General features: G+C 39.3%; 1 protein-coding gene across 4 annotated transcripts in view; it reads right to left on the bottom strand.

Annotated features, from left to right (window-relative positions):
• EXOC6B (exocyst complex component 6B) overlaps nucleotides 1-17684 on the bottom strand; it is a 516821-nt gene that overhangs the window by 121579 nt on the left and 377558 nt on the right. For all 4 annotated transcript variants that reach the window (XM_079791731.1, XM_079791730.1, XM_079791732.1 and 1 more), the window contains one exon: nucleotides 1068-1141. In XM_079791731.1, coding sequence (XP_079647857.1) covers nucleotides 1068-1141 — 74 coding nt within the window. The remainder of the gene's footprint in view (nucleotides 1-1067; nucleotides 1142-17684) is intronic.

Genomic DNA, 17684 nt, shown 5'->3' on the forward strand with positions numbered 1-17684 from the left:
CCATTATGGGGCAAAAGCTGTTCCAGCATGAATCGAGTCACAGTGGTAAGGAGACTACCGATACAGCTTTAAGAAATACCCTGGGCATCTAAAAGTTTTCAGAATGCAAACTATGTCAGCTCTGAAAACAAGAGGCACTGCATCATTATGGCAGGAGAAACAAAGCCAGCCCCCTTCTTAAAACAGACCAAAAAAAAGATTGTTTTAATAGGAGAGAAGCATCAGTCATTGATTCTTACTTCATTCACACTTTCTATCCAACCCCATCCATCTTCAGAGTGAAGAGATGACAGAGCCCAGTTCACTTTCTCCCTCTTTAGGCCCCCGCCCATCCTGCTCCTCTGTACCCAAACCACCAAGGCCTACCCACCATTTCAACCTGCAGGCCACAGCTCTATAGAGCAAGTCTTTCTATCTGATGGGCTTGCAAAGCTCTGGTATGCATAAGGACAGGTTTTCATCATGTTACTTTAATGGGGTTGCCTGTCAGGTTAGTGTGAGTGGACAGGGCTTTGCTAATCATCTTCTAAAATGACCATTTAGTCACTCATGGCTGACCACATTCCACAAAGGAGGGGATGGGAAGACTTAAGGCAACAGAAAAAAGTCAACAAGCCTAACCAACAGTCCAGAATGTAAAATATTTCATTTTCCTTAAATGCTGCTGCCCTCATTATCTGCAAACAAAAGTTCTCTAGGCAGGCAGTCTCTGCATCAGTGCACCTGCTTAGCATTGGTTTGCTGAGTTATCTTTTTGCTGTGTCTGCAGAAGCCAACTATAACACAATGGGTCGCATCACTTGAGGGTCACTTGAGTCCCTCTACTCTTTGGGTCCCTCCTCCCACCTCCTGCCTTCCCTTCTACCCACAAAACCTTTAACTCCACCATAGCTAAGGATCCCAGATAGCTAAATAAAAGAGGTGGCCTCAAACAGAGAAAAACCCTTAGGTCTCCAGTGTGAATCGCCAATGCCAATCCCCCGTCCCTCCCCTTTTTCCTTAAGACCTGATGGTCTTCAGTCACACATCTTAAAAGAAAAACAAAAAACAAAAACACAAAGACTTACTTGTCTCAAGTCGATGAAGGCCAACTGCAGCGTGTCCTCCTGGAACCCAGGCACCGGGCCGGATCTGGCAAACTCTGTGGGAAAGAAAAGAGGATAAAAAGCGCCTTTAACTAACCATGGACAGGGAGATTGGCAGACGGATGACAGGGAAGACAAGAGAGGCTGGGGGAGAGGAGGACCAAGCTTCTAAGGAGTCATGTCTCTCTCCCTTCAGCTTCTTTGTTTGCCCTTCAAAATTCGTGTCATCAAAACACCATTAATTCCAGCATCCTGACAGCAAGGAAACTGTACTAATTCGACCTGAAATTTATTCCCATGAGCTGCGCTGGGCTTCAGAGTATTTGTTTTGTGAATGGACAAACAACTTGCAAAGGAGGAGGGAGTGGGGGAGAGAAAAAAGTTTTTCCTCTCAACACAATAAAATCTTCAGCTGTGAAACTCTTTTCAGTTCCGAAAGCTATTTATATTTTAGATCGCTAAAGGAATTTTCCAATTTCACGCCTGTCACCTCATTCCCCAAGCATTTATCAAAAAAATATTCCCTGCCACATCATTAATTATTCCCTTACTGATTATTTGCATTATCTCATGAGTGCACTATTGCCAACACACCATGCACACACGCACACACCAGCAGCCGAGGCGCCCAATGCAGTGTTTGGCTCTTGAGCAAAAGAGGATTTGCAGATATAGAAAAGCCCATCAAAATAAATCTTTCTACAGAAACTTGGGGAACATTTGCACATGTCCTTCTTTCTAATATAGTTTTTCTTCTTGACTTCTACTTCTTATTCCACTTTCGAACATTCTTTTTCTCTTTCCTCTACTCCAATTTAGTCTTAGGTCAAAAAGAACAGACCACATGAATGCAATTTGCAATTTACAGTAGTGCCTTGGGTACATGCTCAGTTTATGACTCTGGTTTCTATATCGTTAACAAGAAGATAACTGCACAGGGCCACAGGGACAAATACTAGTAACAGTTAAGAATGTCAAATTTTATTGTCCCTAGGCCTGCTTATTATGAAATAAAAAGGTCTTGTGTAAGCCCCCTACACAGGAGCGTGTGTGTGTGTGTGTGCGCGCGCGCGCACGCACACAGGAAATTTAAAAGGTGGACAGTTATTATGTCTTGAATTCTCTCTGTGAAGCCAAAGTGTGATGGACATTTAACATCAATCTACTACTCACCTCAAAAATAATTCGAGGATCTGCTCAAAGCAAATATGAAAAGGAATGTTTTCAATTATATTTTCCTCCAGGAATGAATTTAAGAAATTATCGAGAGTTGATATCATACTTTCCTTTTGAAATTAAATAAAATCCATCAGGTTATTTGCATATTTGTCTGGAAAATCACTTCAAACAACTAGTAGCTGGATAGATTCAAATGGCAATGTGTGAACAATGATAGAAATATATGTCCATCAAAAATATTTTCCACTACAGGTTTCTAAGACATAATAGGTTTTCACAAAATCTTGGCCTAACTTTAAAAAATAATGCTACCCAGTCAAGTTGCAGGGATTATGAAAACAGTGTGTGCCATGAAATTTTAAACAACTTATTAAAGTGATTAAAATATAGCACAAATGTACCTAAAAGATTCTTATTTTAGACATTTCAAATAAAAATTATTCATAAATGAAGAAGAAAAACTATATACCACAATTCACATAACTAAGTGTCTATTTGCTTTGAAAAGAAAATTCAAATGTCATTTATAAATTAATTCTATCATATGATAACCCAAATGATTAAAGTTTTAAAAGAGTAAAATTCTAAAACTGTATAATACTTGATGAGGGCCCAGTTAATAGAAAGCTTGACATAATCCATCCTTCATATCTTACAATAGCCATTATCTGTGATAACCTTGTATGAAGCAGCTGTTGAAGTCACACGTACAACGTTCCCATTATACGCTCCCGTAGAAAGCAGTTCTTTGAATTATGGCCACAGCCCCTCTCTTTGACAGCTTTGATTGTCAGATGGTCAGCTTCAATAGACCTCCCACGCAACGTGGTTTCATCCAAGGTTGGTAGATTACTACTACTGCGCCTGCATGACTCAAGGCTATGCTGCATCATTTGAAGTAGGAACCCTACTCGAGTCAAAATGCATGTTCTAGCAAGATGTTCTACTGCCTACACATGAGCAACTCAGGAGAGTTACCCTGCGATGCATGGTTTGAGAGCTGGCTAAACATTCTTGAATCTCCTTATTGGGCATGCTCCCTGGGGCTCACAGGTTAAGCTGATGAAACCCTCAGGATTCTGGATGTGAGACATACTTAGTTCTCAGAGTCTCACTTTATAGACCTCATTTTTCTGACATATTGAATCTTCCAGATTCCCAGAGGACATGGTGGCCTTTTAGATTTGACTTTCCTTTTATAAATCAGGAAATCAAAGAATGACAACTGCATCAAGATATGACAAAGTAAAGATTAATTTTCATGTAGAGCTTATGGAAATGTCTAATTACAATATAGTCAACTTTAGATTTGTATTTTTTTCTCATTGTCTTATGTGTGTGATTGTTGTCATCCCATGTCAATAGTAAACTCCTTAAGGATAAAGATCATATCACAGAACCTAACAAGTATTCAAAACAGTAAATGTGTATCAAATACTTATATATTAAATAAATAAGTTACAAAAATAGCAAGATTCAGTAATCACACAAACTCTTCACTGCCAATAACAATCTTTTGATCGCAACATATAAGGTGTTATAACATGAATATCGATGAACAGGCTTTAGGAATTTATAAGTTCCCTAAAATTAGGTGCACAATGATTTAGGGGATAGGCTCTGGGGTCGTAAAAATCAGAGTTTGAGCCCAAGTTCCCCTAGCTCTATGGCCATGGGAAAATTCATCTCCTTACACTTCAATGTCTTTATCTCCAAAATGAGAATAACAGTGCATTCCTTATAGTGCTGCTTTGCTGATTGCATGAAATAACACATGTAAAGCAGTTGGCAGAGTGCCTGGCATATCATAATTGATTATCATTACAATTAGTTTTTGGTGTGAATATGCATTTCTCTGGGAAGAAGATTCATAGCTTTCACTGAATTCTCAGAGCATTGGTGACCAAAGGTTAAGAAATAATTGTAAACCCAGGACAAAACATTAAAAGAAATTCAGTTACTATTCAGTGAAGAGTTGGCATTGCAAATTTATGTATAGGCAAGTACCTCAGTGCTTCACTGAAAGGAAGTTAATATGATAATTAGCCACAGCAATTTTCATTGCTATTATTTTAAAAATTCAATAAGTGCATAAAATACATATTTAATTTGTGACTCAATGTATCTTTAAAAACATGATTACTGTCCTAGAGTCAATTTTTTAGATCTATCAAAAATGTTGTTTGCATAAGAAAGTGTGAATATTTAAAAAAATAAAATGAAAATTTGTATATAGTCTGATTTCAACTATATAAAATGTAATATGCATCGAAGACACACAATAAGCACTCATTTCATAATGTTAACTGAGGCTGTTACTGAGAGGAAATTTATAAGAGGGCTTTATTCTTTTTATATCTTATAAATTTTTAAAGTGAGGATAGGCCACTTTTATAATAAGAGAAAATGAAGTAGAAGAATACACACACACACCCAAATTATTTAGTGGTGCTCATTTAGTAGTACTTTTTCTAGTGAAAAGAGATATAAGTTGTTCAAGATTTATCATTATCACCTGGGACTGATTTACACACCCAAATTCCCAAGTGATAGAATGTGCCTGATAATTTTGAATTAAAATGATAGAAGGGAAAAAAAATAAAATAAAAAATAATTAAAAAAAAATAAAATGATAGAAGGGAGGAAAACCACACACAGGAAGGAGCAAGAAGCTCCCAGTCAAAAACACACTGATGCACGCACAAATTGATTCTATGAACACACAAGTCTCTTCAGAGTCACGAATGAAAACCTTCCTCTTTTGACACCACAGAAAGGGGAACATGCAAGCAATTCTGGCCAAAAGGAGCCGATGAATAAATATGGCACAATGCACCAGTTCCTTTCTGGACTTGCCTCTGGATTCCAATTTCTGTAGATTTTCAGTCTCTAAATGGTTAAGGCAACACCGAAATTTCCATAACCTGGAGTTCTACAGAATGGCCTCCCTATTGCAAAAATAACAGAGTGCTTGTTCTACTTAGCACAGAATCAAACCTCACCTTTGACCATCTCATATGACTTGGGCACTGACAAGTTCCAATGAGGCTGGCAAGAAAGCTTCCTCTTAGAAAACTTATTGAGGTTGGCAAAGCCCCTGAGCAGCACCAAACCATCCTACAGAAAGCCCTCTCTCCTCAGCAGCTCTTCCCTGCCTTGGTCCAACATGTATGGATTCCCAGAGTCGAAACTGGTATCACTTTGCAAATGTGAAAAATCTTTTCAAGAGGAAATCGCCAACTCATTGGGTTTAATGAAGGATTTATTTTCATTAAACATAAATTAAAAGGAGGTATAAAAGTTACAGAAAAGAAGGCATACTATTAAGTGAAGATTTAACCAGGGAAAGAAGTTCACACGAAAAGAGTATTTTACTTACCAAATAGCCAACATTCCCTCACATTCTCACATACATACAATTAAACCTATGAAGTATGACAATCATTTTTTAAAACAATATTAATTTCTCAAAAATATCCTGTAGGCTTACATTTCTAATAATATTCATATTATAATGAAATGGAATTAGTAAAGGAGGAAAAAAAGAGGGATTCCACTAATTTCAAAATGCTTTCTAGATTTCCTAAAGGCCGATCTTAAAATTACTAACTTTGACACTTAAAGCGGGGGGAGGAAAAATATTTCTTAATTCATAATTATCAGGCACATTCACATTTAGCTGAAGAAAAACAAGGTATACATTTCTAAAGAGCATAGAACTCTAATTAGAATAAAATGGTTGAATCAATTACAAGGGGCTCTGAGAAGTCAAAATGTCTGCAATCTGTATAGTTAGACAGGACATTTTGGAGTTTATCAAAAGCAAGTTGTGAGAAACAAAATATAAAACCAATTCTTCTGAATCTTTGCAAATTTTTCATAGAACAAGAGTAATTTTCAAAGGAAGATGAACAACAAGGTAAATTTTATTTCAGGAAAATAAAACTACTATAATACCTGGCAAATAGGAAAAATAAAATTGTTAAAAGAAAACATTTGTTCAAATAAAAGCAAGTTGAAAATACAGTAAACAACATTTTAACCAGTGGTCCATGAATAACATCATATACTATGGCTCCCAATGAATTTCCAGGCCAGACACTGGACGTGATAGCGTCACCATCCCTCACTGAAAGGATGAGGGATTTGGCCAAAATGCCAGGAGAGAAAAAAAACTCAGTACCTGGGAGTGCAAAATATGTGGAGTACTTGTTTATATCTTAAGATCATGTCAGGTCACATGTGGTTTTTGTGGGATTGAAAAAATAAGAGCTGCTGTTGCTATATTAACATAATGGTTTCCTGGTATCTGGCTCTCTGGAGCAATAGATAAGGAGCGTGCTAGACTACAAAGTGTGGCTCTAGGGAAGCTAAAGCCTTCTTGCATCACTTCACACTGGCTCCACTAAGCTAATTACAGAGAGGAGATGATGGTGCCCACAGGGAATGCACTCAAGGCCCTGCTGGCAGAGAAAGGTGGGCCAGAACATAAGGAAATAAGAATTAAGGTGAGAGATATCAATAAGACAGAGGGGTGGGGGTACGGGAGGGAAAAGCTCCTTGAGATTCAACTGACTGTACAGGGTGTCCCCAAAAAATATAGCTCAATTTTGAAAATGCAATGTATTTTAATAAACACTGCCTTTATAATGATTCAAGTGTGTATATACATTTTTGGGGGCCACCCTATATTTGTAAAAGTGTGCTTGTATGGGCATGTGATCATAAAAACAGCTACCTTTATTTATCCAGGGTATGCCTCTGTGATGTAAATTATGCGTTGCTTTTATGTATTTTAAATATGCAAGTCACTAGATCTTCTACCTTGAGAAGGGCAGAGGATGGTACAGGCCAACTTGAACTTAATTCTCAAAGTTTCTGTGAGAGAAAACTGATAATAATAAAGTCTGATAGCAAATGCCAAACCAGTACTCCAGATTTATAAATAATTTTTAAAGTTTAATTCTCCAAGTTCAACTCTCCAAGACCCTTTTGCTTTGAAAGACAATTGAAAAGTAGGACAGAGAGACATAGCTTGTTAATTATTAGGGAATGAATCCCCTAGAAGCTAGGAAATGGCCATAGGAATGAACTTTCATGCTGCTGCTAAGTAAACAGGTCCATCAATCGCCATCTGGCTATCCCTTGAACATACCACTGAGAGGAAATGAGAGTCCAGGCACTTGCAGTGACTGGTATCAATGACAGCACACATTCACCTGGAATGGGAAGCTCTCTTATGAGAAATAAACATAGAAAATGGGAGAAGCTGATTTCTATGCCTTGCTTAACATCTATATATATAAAAGGCCAAGTAACCATCTGTCCATCCGTCTGACTGTCTGACTGACTGACCAGCCGGTACATATGACATGCACTGGCAATCCTACCTAATAAAAGAGTAATATGCAAATTAACCATCACTGTGCTACAACCACAAGCCACGCCCACCAGCCACGCCCACCAGCCAATCAGAGTGAGTATGCAAATAAACCCAACCAAGATGGCTACAGCCACAGAGAGCAGGAGGAAGGCTTGGGTTTCCCAGGCAATGAAGGAAGCCAAGCTTTCCGCCTGCCCTTCTTGGCCTAAGCCTCCACTCAAGGCTACAAAGTTTCAATTATAGAAGATAAACAAATCCAAACAGAAATGGCGGCAGCCACAGAGCTGGAAAGAGTGGGAGGCTAGGGTTGCCCCTGGCAATGGAAGAAGCAAAGCTTTACATACACCCTGGCCAGCCCAGGCCTCCACTCCAGGCTACAAAGTTTCAATTATAGAAGATATACACAAACCCCAACAGAAATGGCTGCCGGCCACGGAGCAAGCAGGAGGCTTGGCTCCACTCCAGGCTACAAATTTTCAATTGTAGAAGGAAAATAAATACCAGATACCAGGGCCTCCGCTTGGGTCGCCGGGGGCATGGCAAGCCTGCAAATCACCATAGGCCCCTCGCTCAGGACACCCCATGCCCCAAGGGAACCCCCACCCTGATCCGGGACACCCTTCAGGGCAAACCAGCTGGCCCCCACCCGTGCACCAGGCCTCTATCCTATCTAATAAAAGAGTAATATGCAGATTGACCATCACTCCAACACACAATATGGCTGCCCACATGTGGTCAAAGATCCTGCCCCTATGTGGACACAAGATGGCCACCACAAGATGGCCTGCAGGGGAGGGCAGTTGGGAGGCACCAGGCCTGCAAGGGAGAGCAGCTGGAGGCGATCAACCCTGCAGGGGAGGGCAGCTAGGGGTGACCAGGCCGGCAGAGGAGGGAAGTTGGGGGCAAACAGGCTGGCAGGGGAGCAGTTAAGCATCAATCAGGCTGGCATGGGAGTGGTTAGGGGGTGATCAGGCTGGCAGGCAGAAGTGGTTAGGGGCAATCAGGAAGGCAGGCAGGCGAGCAGTTGGAAGCCAGCAGTCCTGGATTGTGAGAGGGCAGTCGGACATCCCTCTAGGGGTCCCAGATTGGAGAGGGTGCAGGCTGGGCTGAGGGACACCCCCTTCCCCACCCCCATGCATGAATTTCGTGCACCGGGCCTCTAGTTTAAAAATAAATGTTGACGCACACGTGTGCAATACATATAAATTTCTTGCTGGCACCAATGGCACGCGTGTTTTAATTTTATAATACTATAATATACATACTATTTTGACATGTAATTTTTTGCAGTAATGTAATTACTGCACGAATCTTTCTTCTAATTAATTTCCTTTCGATGTGCACAAATCTGTGCACCGGGCCACTAGTGTAATAATAATTAGTAAAACAGTTCAATAAAATTAGTTGGTTTCATCTAGTACAGTGATAGGCAACCTTTTGAGCTTGGTGAGTCAAACTTCGCCAAAAAACTGAGCATAACTCGGGTAGTGTGTCACTTTGAGGAAAAAACTAACTCCAAGATTCTTGTCGCAAATGTTTCATCCTCAGGAGCAGCAAATGTTTCATCCTCGGCATGCAGCTGCGTGTCATCAGAAATGGCTATGCGTGTCAGTGCTGACACGCGTGTCATAGGTTCGCCATCACTGATCTAGTAAAACATACTAGAAAACAATTCTATTCAAGGTCTAAAGAAAGAGATGATGCAAGTTCCTACAGTGTCATGAAGTCTAAGGGACACTGGGTGCCTTTGTAAAAACACAGTGCTACTCTTTATCTAAAGAAATTATATTCTATTTTTTCTTTTGTTTCCCTTGTCCAAGGAATTATATCAGAAAAAAATATTGCTACAAGAAATTTCCAAGATTTCACTGCCTTTCTTTTCTTCTAGGATTTTTATGATTTTGAGTCTAACATGTAAGTCTTTAATCCACTTTGAGTTTATTCTTGTGTATGATGTAAGAAGGTATTCTAGTTTAATTTTTCTACAAATATCTGTCTAATTTTCCCAACATTATTTATTGAATAGTACCCTATTGTATGCTTTTGCTTCCTTTGTCAAATATTAATTGACCCAAAGGTGTGGATTTTGTTTCTGGACTCTGTTGCATTGGTCTACATATTTGTTTTTATGCCAGTACCATATATTTTGATCTCAGGTAGTGTGATTCCTCCAATTTTGTTTTTCTTTCTCAAGATCGCTGTGGCTATTAAGAGTCTTTTGTGGTGCCATATAAATTCTTAGAACATTTATTCTAGTTCTGTGAAATATGCCACTGGTATCTTAATAGGAATTGTGTTGAATCTATGGATTGCTTTTGGTAGTATGGATATTTTAATGATGTTAATTATTCCTATCCATGAACACAGTATATGTTTCTACTTATTTGTATCTTCTTCAATTTCTTTCCTCAGTGTCTTTCTGAATATAGATCTTTTACATCCTTGGGTAAAACTAAAAAGTTTTGCTTGGTTGGCATGGCTCAGTGGTTGAGTGTTGACCTATGAACCAGTAGGTCACAGTTAGATTCCCGGTTAGGGCACTTGTGGGCTTGGTCCCCAGTGTGGGACGTGCAAGAGTCAGCCGATCAATGATTCTCTCCCATCATTGATGTTTCTATCTCTCTCTCCCTCTCCCTTCCTTTCTGAAATCAATAATAAAAAAACATATATATATATATATATATTTTAAAACTAAAAAGTTTTTGCACTGCAAAGGAAGCCATAAACAAAATGAAAAGACAACCCAACTCATAGATAGAGGACAGACTGACAACTGTCAGAGGATAGGAGGTAAGAGGCTGGGTGAAAAGGGTGAAGTGATTAAGCAAAAAAAAAAAAAAAAACAAAAACAAAAAAAACCCCACAAAACTCATAGACACAGATAACAGTATGGTGATTACCAGAGTGGAAGGGGGATATGGGGAAGATAGAAGAGGGTATAGGAGATATAAATGGTGATGGAAGGAGACTTGACTTGAGGTGGAGAACACACAATACAATATGCAGATGATGTATTATAGAATTGTATACCTGAAACCTATATGATTCTATTAACAAATGTCACCACAATAAATTTAAAAATAAAAGAAATTTTAAAAAATATTCTAAATGATAGATAAGAATACTTTTACTGCATTCACTAAATTAAACAGAGTGACTTTTGCATTGTGTGATTATTTGTAGAGGAAGAAGTGGCAGAAAAATGCCATGCCATATCGTACTGGACTTTCCCTTGATATTCCACAGAAAAATAATAGCAAAAACAAAAAACCTAGCAAAGGATGTCCTAGGACTTGAGCTTACATCCCAGAATTCTATAATTGAAAGGAGCCTTAGTAATTACCAATAACTTTCACAGATGAAAAAATTAAGGCCAAAATGGTTAAGTCAGTGAACCAGTTAGAATCAAATCCCTCTCAGTCTATTTCAATATGCATCTCCCACCTGGAATGTCTAAAAACAAATATTCACTTTACATGTTCCTTTATATACATACTAGAGGCCTGGTGCACAAAATTCATGCATGGGTAGGGTCCCTAGGTAGGTCTGGCTGGTGATCAGGGCCAATCAGGGCCTTCCTTCCCCCAGCTGCTGGCTGCCAGCTGCCGCCGGTCTAAGCCTTCTTCCCCAGGCTGCCAGCTGCTGGCCAGGGCCTTCCTTCATTCCGGGCTGCCCCCTGGTGGTCAGAGGTTGAACTCCTGAGGGGACAATTTGCATATTAGCCTTTTATTATATAGGATTACACACTCTTTTCTACTTAGTTAGGAAACAATAAAATCATGAAGTTATATAGATTTATGTAAAGTCACACCTCTTCTCCGATATTCCAAATGCTTTATGATTTTGCAAAATAAGGGCCGATTTCATAATAGTTCTTTAAAACTATGGGGAGAAGAAGCCTCTCCCAGTTGGGCACCAGCAGTGCTTCTGTGCATAATCTCTAGGACCACTGAGGATCTGCCGTAAGAGGGTGGGCTTCCTGAGAGACGAGAAAGACTGGTGTTCCGAAGAAGTAACTTTATACCCTTGATATTTTTACTATGCTTTTAAGGACTTAATTTTATCCATGTGTTTGTTCAGCACTGATTACACTGTTGTATGAATATATACACAAAGCTATGGATATTTGAAATTTTACATGGAGATAGAATTCTGTACGGCATTTAACATAACAGTGAAAACCAATTCCCTTAGAAAAGCACTGTCCAAATAGAAATGCGAGCCATATGTGAAATTTAATGTGAATACATTAAAAAAAGAAAAATTAATTTTAAAATTAATAACTTATTTGACCAAATATATCTAAAATATTTTAAAATCAACATAAATTAATATTTTAAATATTATTCAATGATTTTTTCAAAATCCAATATGTATTTTACACTGACCACACATCTCATTTCCGATGAGCTGCATTTCAAATGCTCAGCGCCACTTGTGGCTATTAACTGTAATGTTGGTCAGCACAGCTTTGGATGATGTTAATTGTAGTGAATGTAAACCAAAATGAAATGTGCAGAGAATGACTTCAGATTTTGAAGTGATAAAAAAAGAGCACTCCCAAAATTCATAACAATCTGAAATCTATTTTTACATTGGCTATGAAATAAGGATTAAAGCACATGTCCACAATCTATGTTATGGATTTATTCAGGTCATATTTTTAAAATGTCACTCGCTGAGATGGCTGTATGCTTTGTAAATTCTTCACCACGCCTGACAGTAAATTTTTATATCAGCTCTATAAATCCTTATGCTAGTATTCTTACCTTTCTTCTCTTCATCCCATTTTCCCTTTTTTTAAAAAAAACACACACATGTTTTTATTGATATTTTAGAGGGAGAGGGAAAGAAAGAGAGAAACATTGATGTGAGAGAGAAACACTGATCAGTTGTCTCCTGCAACACACCCAACAGGGGATTGAATCCGCAACCTGGGCATCTGCCCCCACTGGGAATCAATCTGGCAATCTTTTGGTGCATGGACCAACACTCAACCAACCAAGCCATGCTGGCCAAGGCCCATTTTCCCTTTCTTATATTTAGCTTATTATTTTTCAATGTATCCTGTTGAAAGTAGTCTTAGATCATTTTTGAGAAACAGTAGAATATAATTTTTTAAAATGATGATAGTTGATTAGCATATAAGTTTCTGGACAAAGTTCTCTGTCTCCATTACCCAGCCAATGATGACAATCTTGATCTTTAACTGCAAAATGTTTTATAAGTGTACAATATAAAATAAATGCTGAACCATTAAAAGGAGAGATATCAAGACTCATAGGGAGAGGTATGTCTGACTACACTATGAAGAAAGCTCAAAGTCAGAGAAATGAGTAAGGCAGGCTCCACATGGGATGTTTCCCAAGTAAAATGAGCTAGATTTTTTTTTTAAGCCAACACAACTCTTTTCAAACTGATAGTAGATAATGTTTCTTTGGTATACATTTCATGAAAGGTCTCACAATTTGCTAGAAAAACTAGTCTCACAGTCTAAGCTGATGTCCACAGAAAGTGGACATTTCATTAGCTAAGACAACTGGGATTGTGGACCTTTCTGGAATTTACTCATGTAATTTTGGGCTAATCATATAAGCTCTTAGTGCCAGATGTCTCAGCTGTAAAACAAAGGTAATATTTCACTTGGTTAAAGCTATGTAACTGAATCAAATATACCCTTGAAGTCTGTGATATAATAAAGACTATATACCTGGTCTTTGTCCCCAGCTCCTGGTATAGAATTTCAAACTCTCTTGGAAGCTCCTGAGTAACAGGAATATCTTTTGTTATTCATAACGAGCTCCTTTGGACCATACATAAATTTATACTAACAAGGTAACTGGAGGTAGGCCCTTAGATAGTTTAAAGGAGGGGCTGGACAAGCTAGAAAGACCAAGCCCTTGATGAGAGGGTTGAAATTTTCAGCCCATCCCTAATCTCCAGGGAGGGAAGAGGGGTTGGAGATTGATTTCAGTCATGTAGCCAATTATTTACTCAACTAGGGGCCCGGTGCACGAAGATTCGTGCAGGGGAGGTGGGTCCCTCAGCCCGACCCGCACCCTCTCCAATCTGGGAGCCCTCAGAGGAGCCCTCTCCAATCCGGGAGTTTCTGTCTGTCTTCGCAATCATATGAGTGAATTGTCTGAGACCCCAACCCAGTTTGGTTTGTTGCTCACAGAATAATAGAGGCCTTTTTTTTCCTTTGCTTCATTGGTGGAGATTTCCTGCAAGTTTTAGGATATCTTCCCTTTAATTTTTCCTAGACACTCTGATTTTACTTATGTCTCTGACCTTTGCTTTCCTTCCATCCCCCACCGCAACAGTAACTTGCTCCAGGCTCACTTTGCTCTAGTATCTAGGAGATCTGTCTGCCACCAGAACTACGATTCCCAGCATTCCTGGTACTCCCCACGCTCAGGGCTTCCGCTTCTGGTCATGGGGCTGCCACCAGAACTACTATTCCCAGAATTCCTGGTGCTCCCCACACTCTTGGTTTTTCCCTTCCTGCTCTGTTTCCGTCCCATGGCCTCCCGCTCTGCCAAGTACTCCAAGCCGCCAGCTCTCCCTCTCTGCTCTCCGTCTGGTGGCTTGGGGGGCCAAGTTCCCCAAGCCACTCCACTCTCCGCCGGCTCTCCCGATCTGCTCTTCGCCTGGCGCATGTGTATGCAAATTAACCCACCATCTTTGTCAGGTTAATTTGCATACTCACTCCTGATTGGCTGGTGAGCATAGCGGAGGTACGGTAAATTTACATGTTTCTCTTTTATTATATAGGATCATACCTATGTAATGAAGTCCCATATAAAAACTCTGCACACTGAAGCTCAATGGATCTTCCTGACTGGGGAACACACTAGTATGCTAGGAGGGTGAGATGCCCCAATTCCATGAGAAGGGGACATGGGAACTGTGCTGCCTTCCTCCTCCTCAGGACCCTGCCCTATCGACCTCTCATTTGGCGCTCCTGAGTTATATCCTTTAAAAGAAAATTAATCATGAATACAGCACTTTTAGTGAGTTTTGTGAGTTTTTCTAGTGAATTATTGAACCCAAAGGGGATGTTGGGGAACCCTAAATCTGTAGTCAGCTAGGAAGAAGTGCAAGTGGCTTGAGGTTATCTGAGACTTGTGGCTGATATCCACTGAAGGGCAGACTTGTGAGAGTGCAGTGTGCACTATCACTGGTTAGTTAGTGTTAGAATCAGATTTGAATTGTAGGACACCCAAATGGTGTCATAGACGTGCTGTAGGAACACAAGGTCCAATTCAGATGAAGTGTAATATAACTTGATATTGAGTCCATTTTAATATTTAGGTTATAGCCAAAGATGTCTCAGCATAATTAATGTGAAAACTGGAATTAAATACATTAAAATAATAATATGCATTTTCCCTATCCGACCACTTCTTCAAAGAATCAAAAATTTAAAAATTAAAACAAGTCTTCATTTATTAGAAATCATTTTCCATATGGCAAAGTACAAAATTCTGCATATCTTGCCTGGAAAAAGCTAATATTTTTTAGCTTTGTTTCTTTGCTTCATTATTTTAGTGTTAGTTGAGAATCCACCACCTACTGAAATTTTAATGTAAAGTAGTAAAACAATGATCCAACTGAAACAAAGGGTCTTAATAACTTTGATTAAAATTAGTTTTAACTCCTAGCTTTAGAAATAATATGTCTATACCTCTCAGAGACCTACCCTTGCCCCAGATAATCTACAACCCCCAAGGCAGTAGGAGACAGTAGCCCTGGCCTGATAATGGTCAGACTCCCTGGACCTCTGGCAGGGTAAGATAACATCTTGACCTAAATTATGTTTCAGTACCTGAGCCCTAAGGTGGAACCACCCCTTGGCTACTTTCCCATGAGATCAGACAGAGTGATGCTGGGGGGGGAAAAAACCTCAGAACTGTCTTCAAGACCTGAAGAAATGATTCATTGCCCTTACCTCACCTCAGGCCAATCAGCTCACAGCATGATCATGAACCCCTAACCCACAGTGTCTTGTGATCTGCCCTATATAATCTGTTACCTACACGACATGGGGGAGTTCGGGCTTTTGAGCATTAGCTTCCTGTTCTCCTGAATGGCGCCATTCATAATAAAATAACTAATATTTCCCCACTGCAATTCTCAGTATCTGGTGTTTGGCTCTACTAGCACTGGGTGGATGAATTCTTTCTGTTTTGTTACATAACATCTGTGTTAAACGATTGCATTAGATCGGTGACTTTCAACTGCTGTGCTGCAAGAAATTTATAACATGCAATACCTGACCATTTAGTCAGGGGTGCTGACCTCTTTTCCCTTAGATTGTCAAATAAAATAATGACAACAGCCAACATAACAATAGCCATCCGGTATGAATGAATCAAAACTATACCTATTTCTTTGGCCAGAACAGCAAAAAATATAACATATTTTTGGTGCACAGCAGAATTTTAGTAACTAGTTTATGCTGCCATGAGATGAAAAGGGTTGAAAAATCTCTGCATTCGATCAGTATCAACATAAATACTGGCCTGCCATTCTGGTTACACAGGCTAATGAATTTATTTTCTGAGTTCAACATCTAAACTTAGGATCCATCTTAATAGAAAATATGAACTTTGCCATTTAAGAGCTCAGTTTGGAGTGTGTTTTCCCTTTTTTTTTTTTTTTCTTTTTTTCCCTAAAAAAGACAAACAAGAACAAAAGAAGGAGAAGAGAATCTCCATCAGTGAAACCTGAGACCTTGAGCTGTAGTTATAGGTAAGGGGCCAGGAACTGCCTTCAGAACAGAGCTCCAGGGGGAGTGTCAGGCACTGGTAGTCCTCAGCAGGGCTAAGAGAGGAAGAGATAGTGTTTAAAGAGAAGTTAGGTTAGCTGGAGGAAAAGCAAATGAAAATAATTGTTTCTTAAAGTACATAAGCAACGTCTTTCCGTGACAAACTGGCGCTTTTAAAAGGAATACCCTAAGTGCTAGAAGATATAGGAGATAAATGAGCATCTCAAGTATGAAAAGCACTCCTGTCTTTAAAACAGTCCTTGTTGAAAAGCCCTCAAAAATGATTTTCTAAGGAAAGTAGAGAATCTCACTCAAAAATGTCCCTAGTTAATTGCTGGGGCAAGGGCTCAAGCTACACCTTGTCTCCATCCATTGACAGGCAGGCAGCTGACAGAGATTCCAGTGAGCCAGAGAGAAAGGCAGGCCCCAGTATGACTGCTGGGATTTGGTGAAAACCTGAGGAGACTTGAATTTCTCCAGAAAGGCACATCATCCAGAAAGAAAGGGCAGAGAAAGAGACAGAGAAGAGAACTTTTGTCTCTTTCAAAGTCAATTTCTGAGTTGTTTACAAGCACTGATTCAACTACATTATCTTCCATTCATTCCTCATCACTCTGCAATCTGGCTTCTACCACTCTATTTCCACTAAAAGTACTTCCAATATCAGCTTGGCTTCCTTTTTATGAACGCAACACTTTTTCAGTCCACATTATTACCTGACATTTGAATGTACGATGTAGTATTTAAGGCATGGTTATGCTAAAAAAATTATTCATTTATCTGAAATCCAATTTCCCCTCTGAAATTCAGATTTAACTGGGTATCTTGTTTTTTATCTGGCATCCTTACTCTTAACTAGTTTCTGTATCTAGTCTCCCCTTCTATATCATTTTTCACAATTTTGCCACAGTGACTTTTATAAGGCAGCAAATGATGATGTCACTCTCATACTTAAAATATATAAACAGCTTCTTGTGTACTTAGAATAAAGTACAGTTGACCCTTGAACAAAGCATTGACCCCACACAGTCGAAAACCTGCATGTAAATTTTAACTCCCCCAAAACTCAGTTGTTCATGGTATCTGTGAGGGTCTGATTCTAGGACCCCCACAGACATCGAAATCCGAGGATGCTTGAATCCCCTATATAAAATAACATAGATCAGTGCATACATTGAGCCCTCCACATCCATGAACTCCCAACCATGGACGAAAACAGTACAGGTGCTTACTGAAAAAATCCACATGTAAGTGAACCAGCGCAGTT

Source organism: Cnephaeus nilssonii, assembly GCF_951640355.1.
Source record: "Cnephaeus nilssonii genome assembly, chromosome: 15".
NCBI classification, from domain to species: Eukaryota; Metazoa; Chordata; class Mammalia; order Chiroptera; family Vespertilionidae; genus Cnephaeus; species Cnephaeus nilssonii.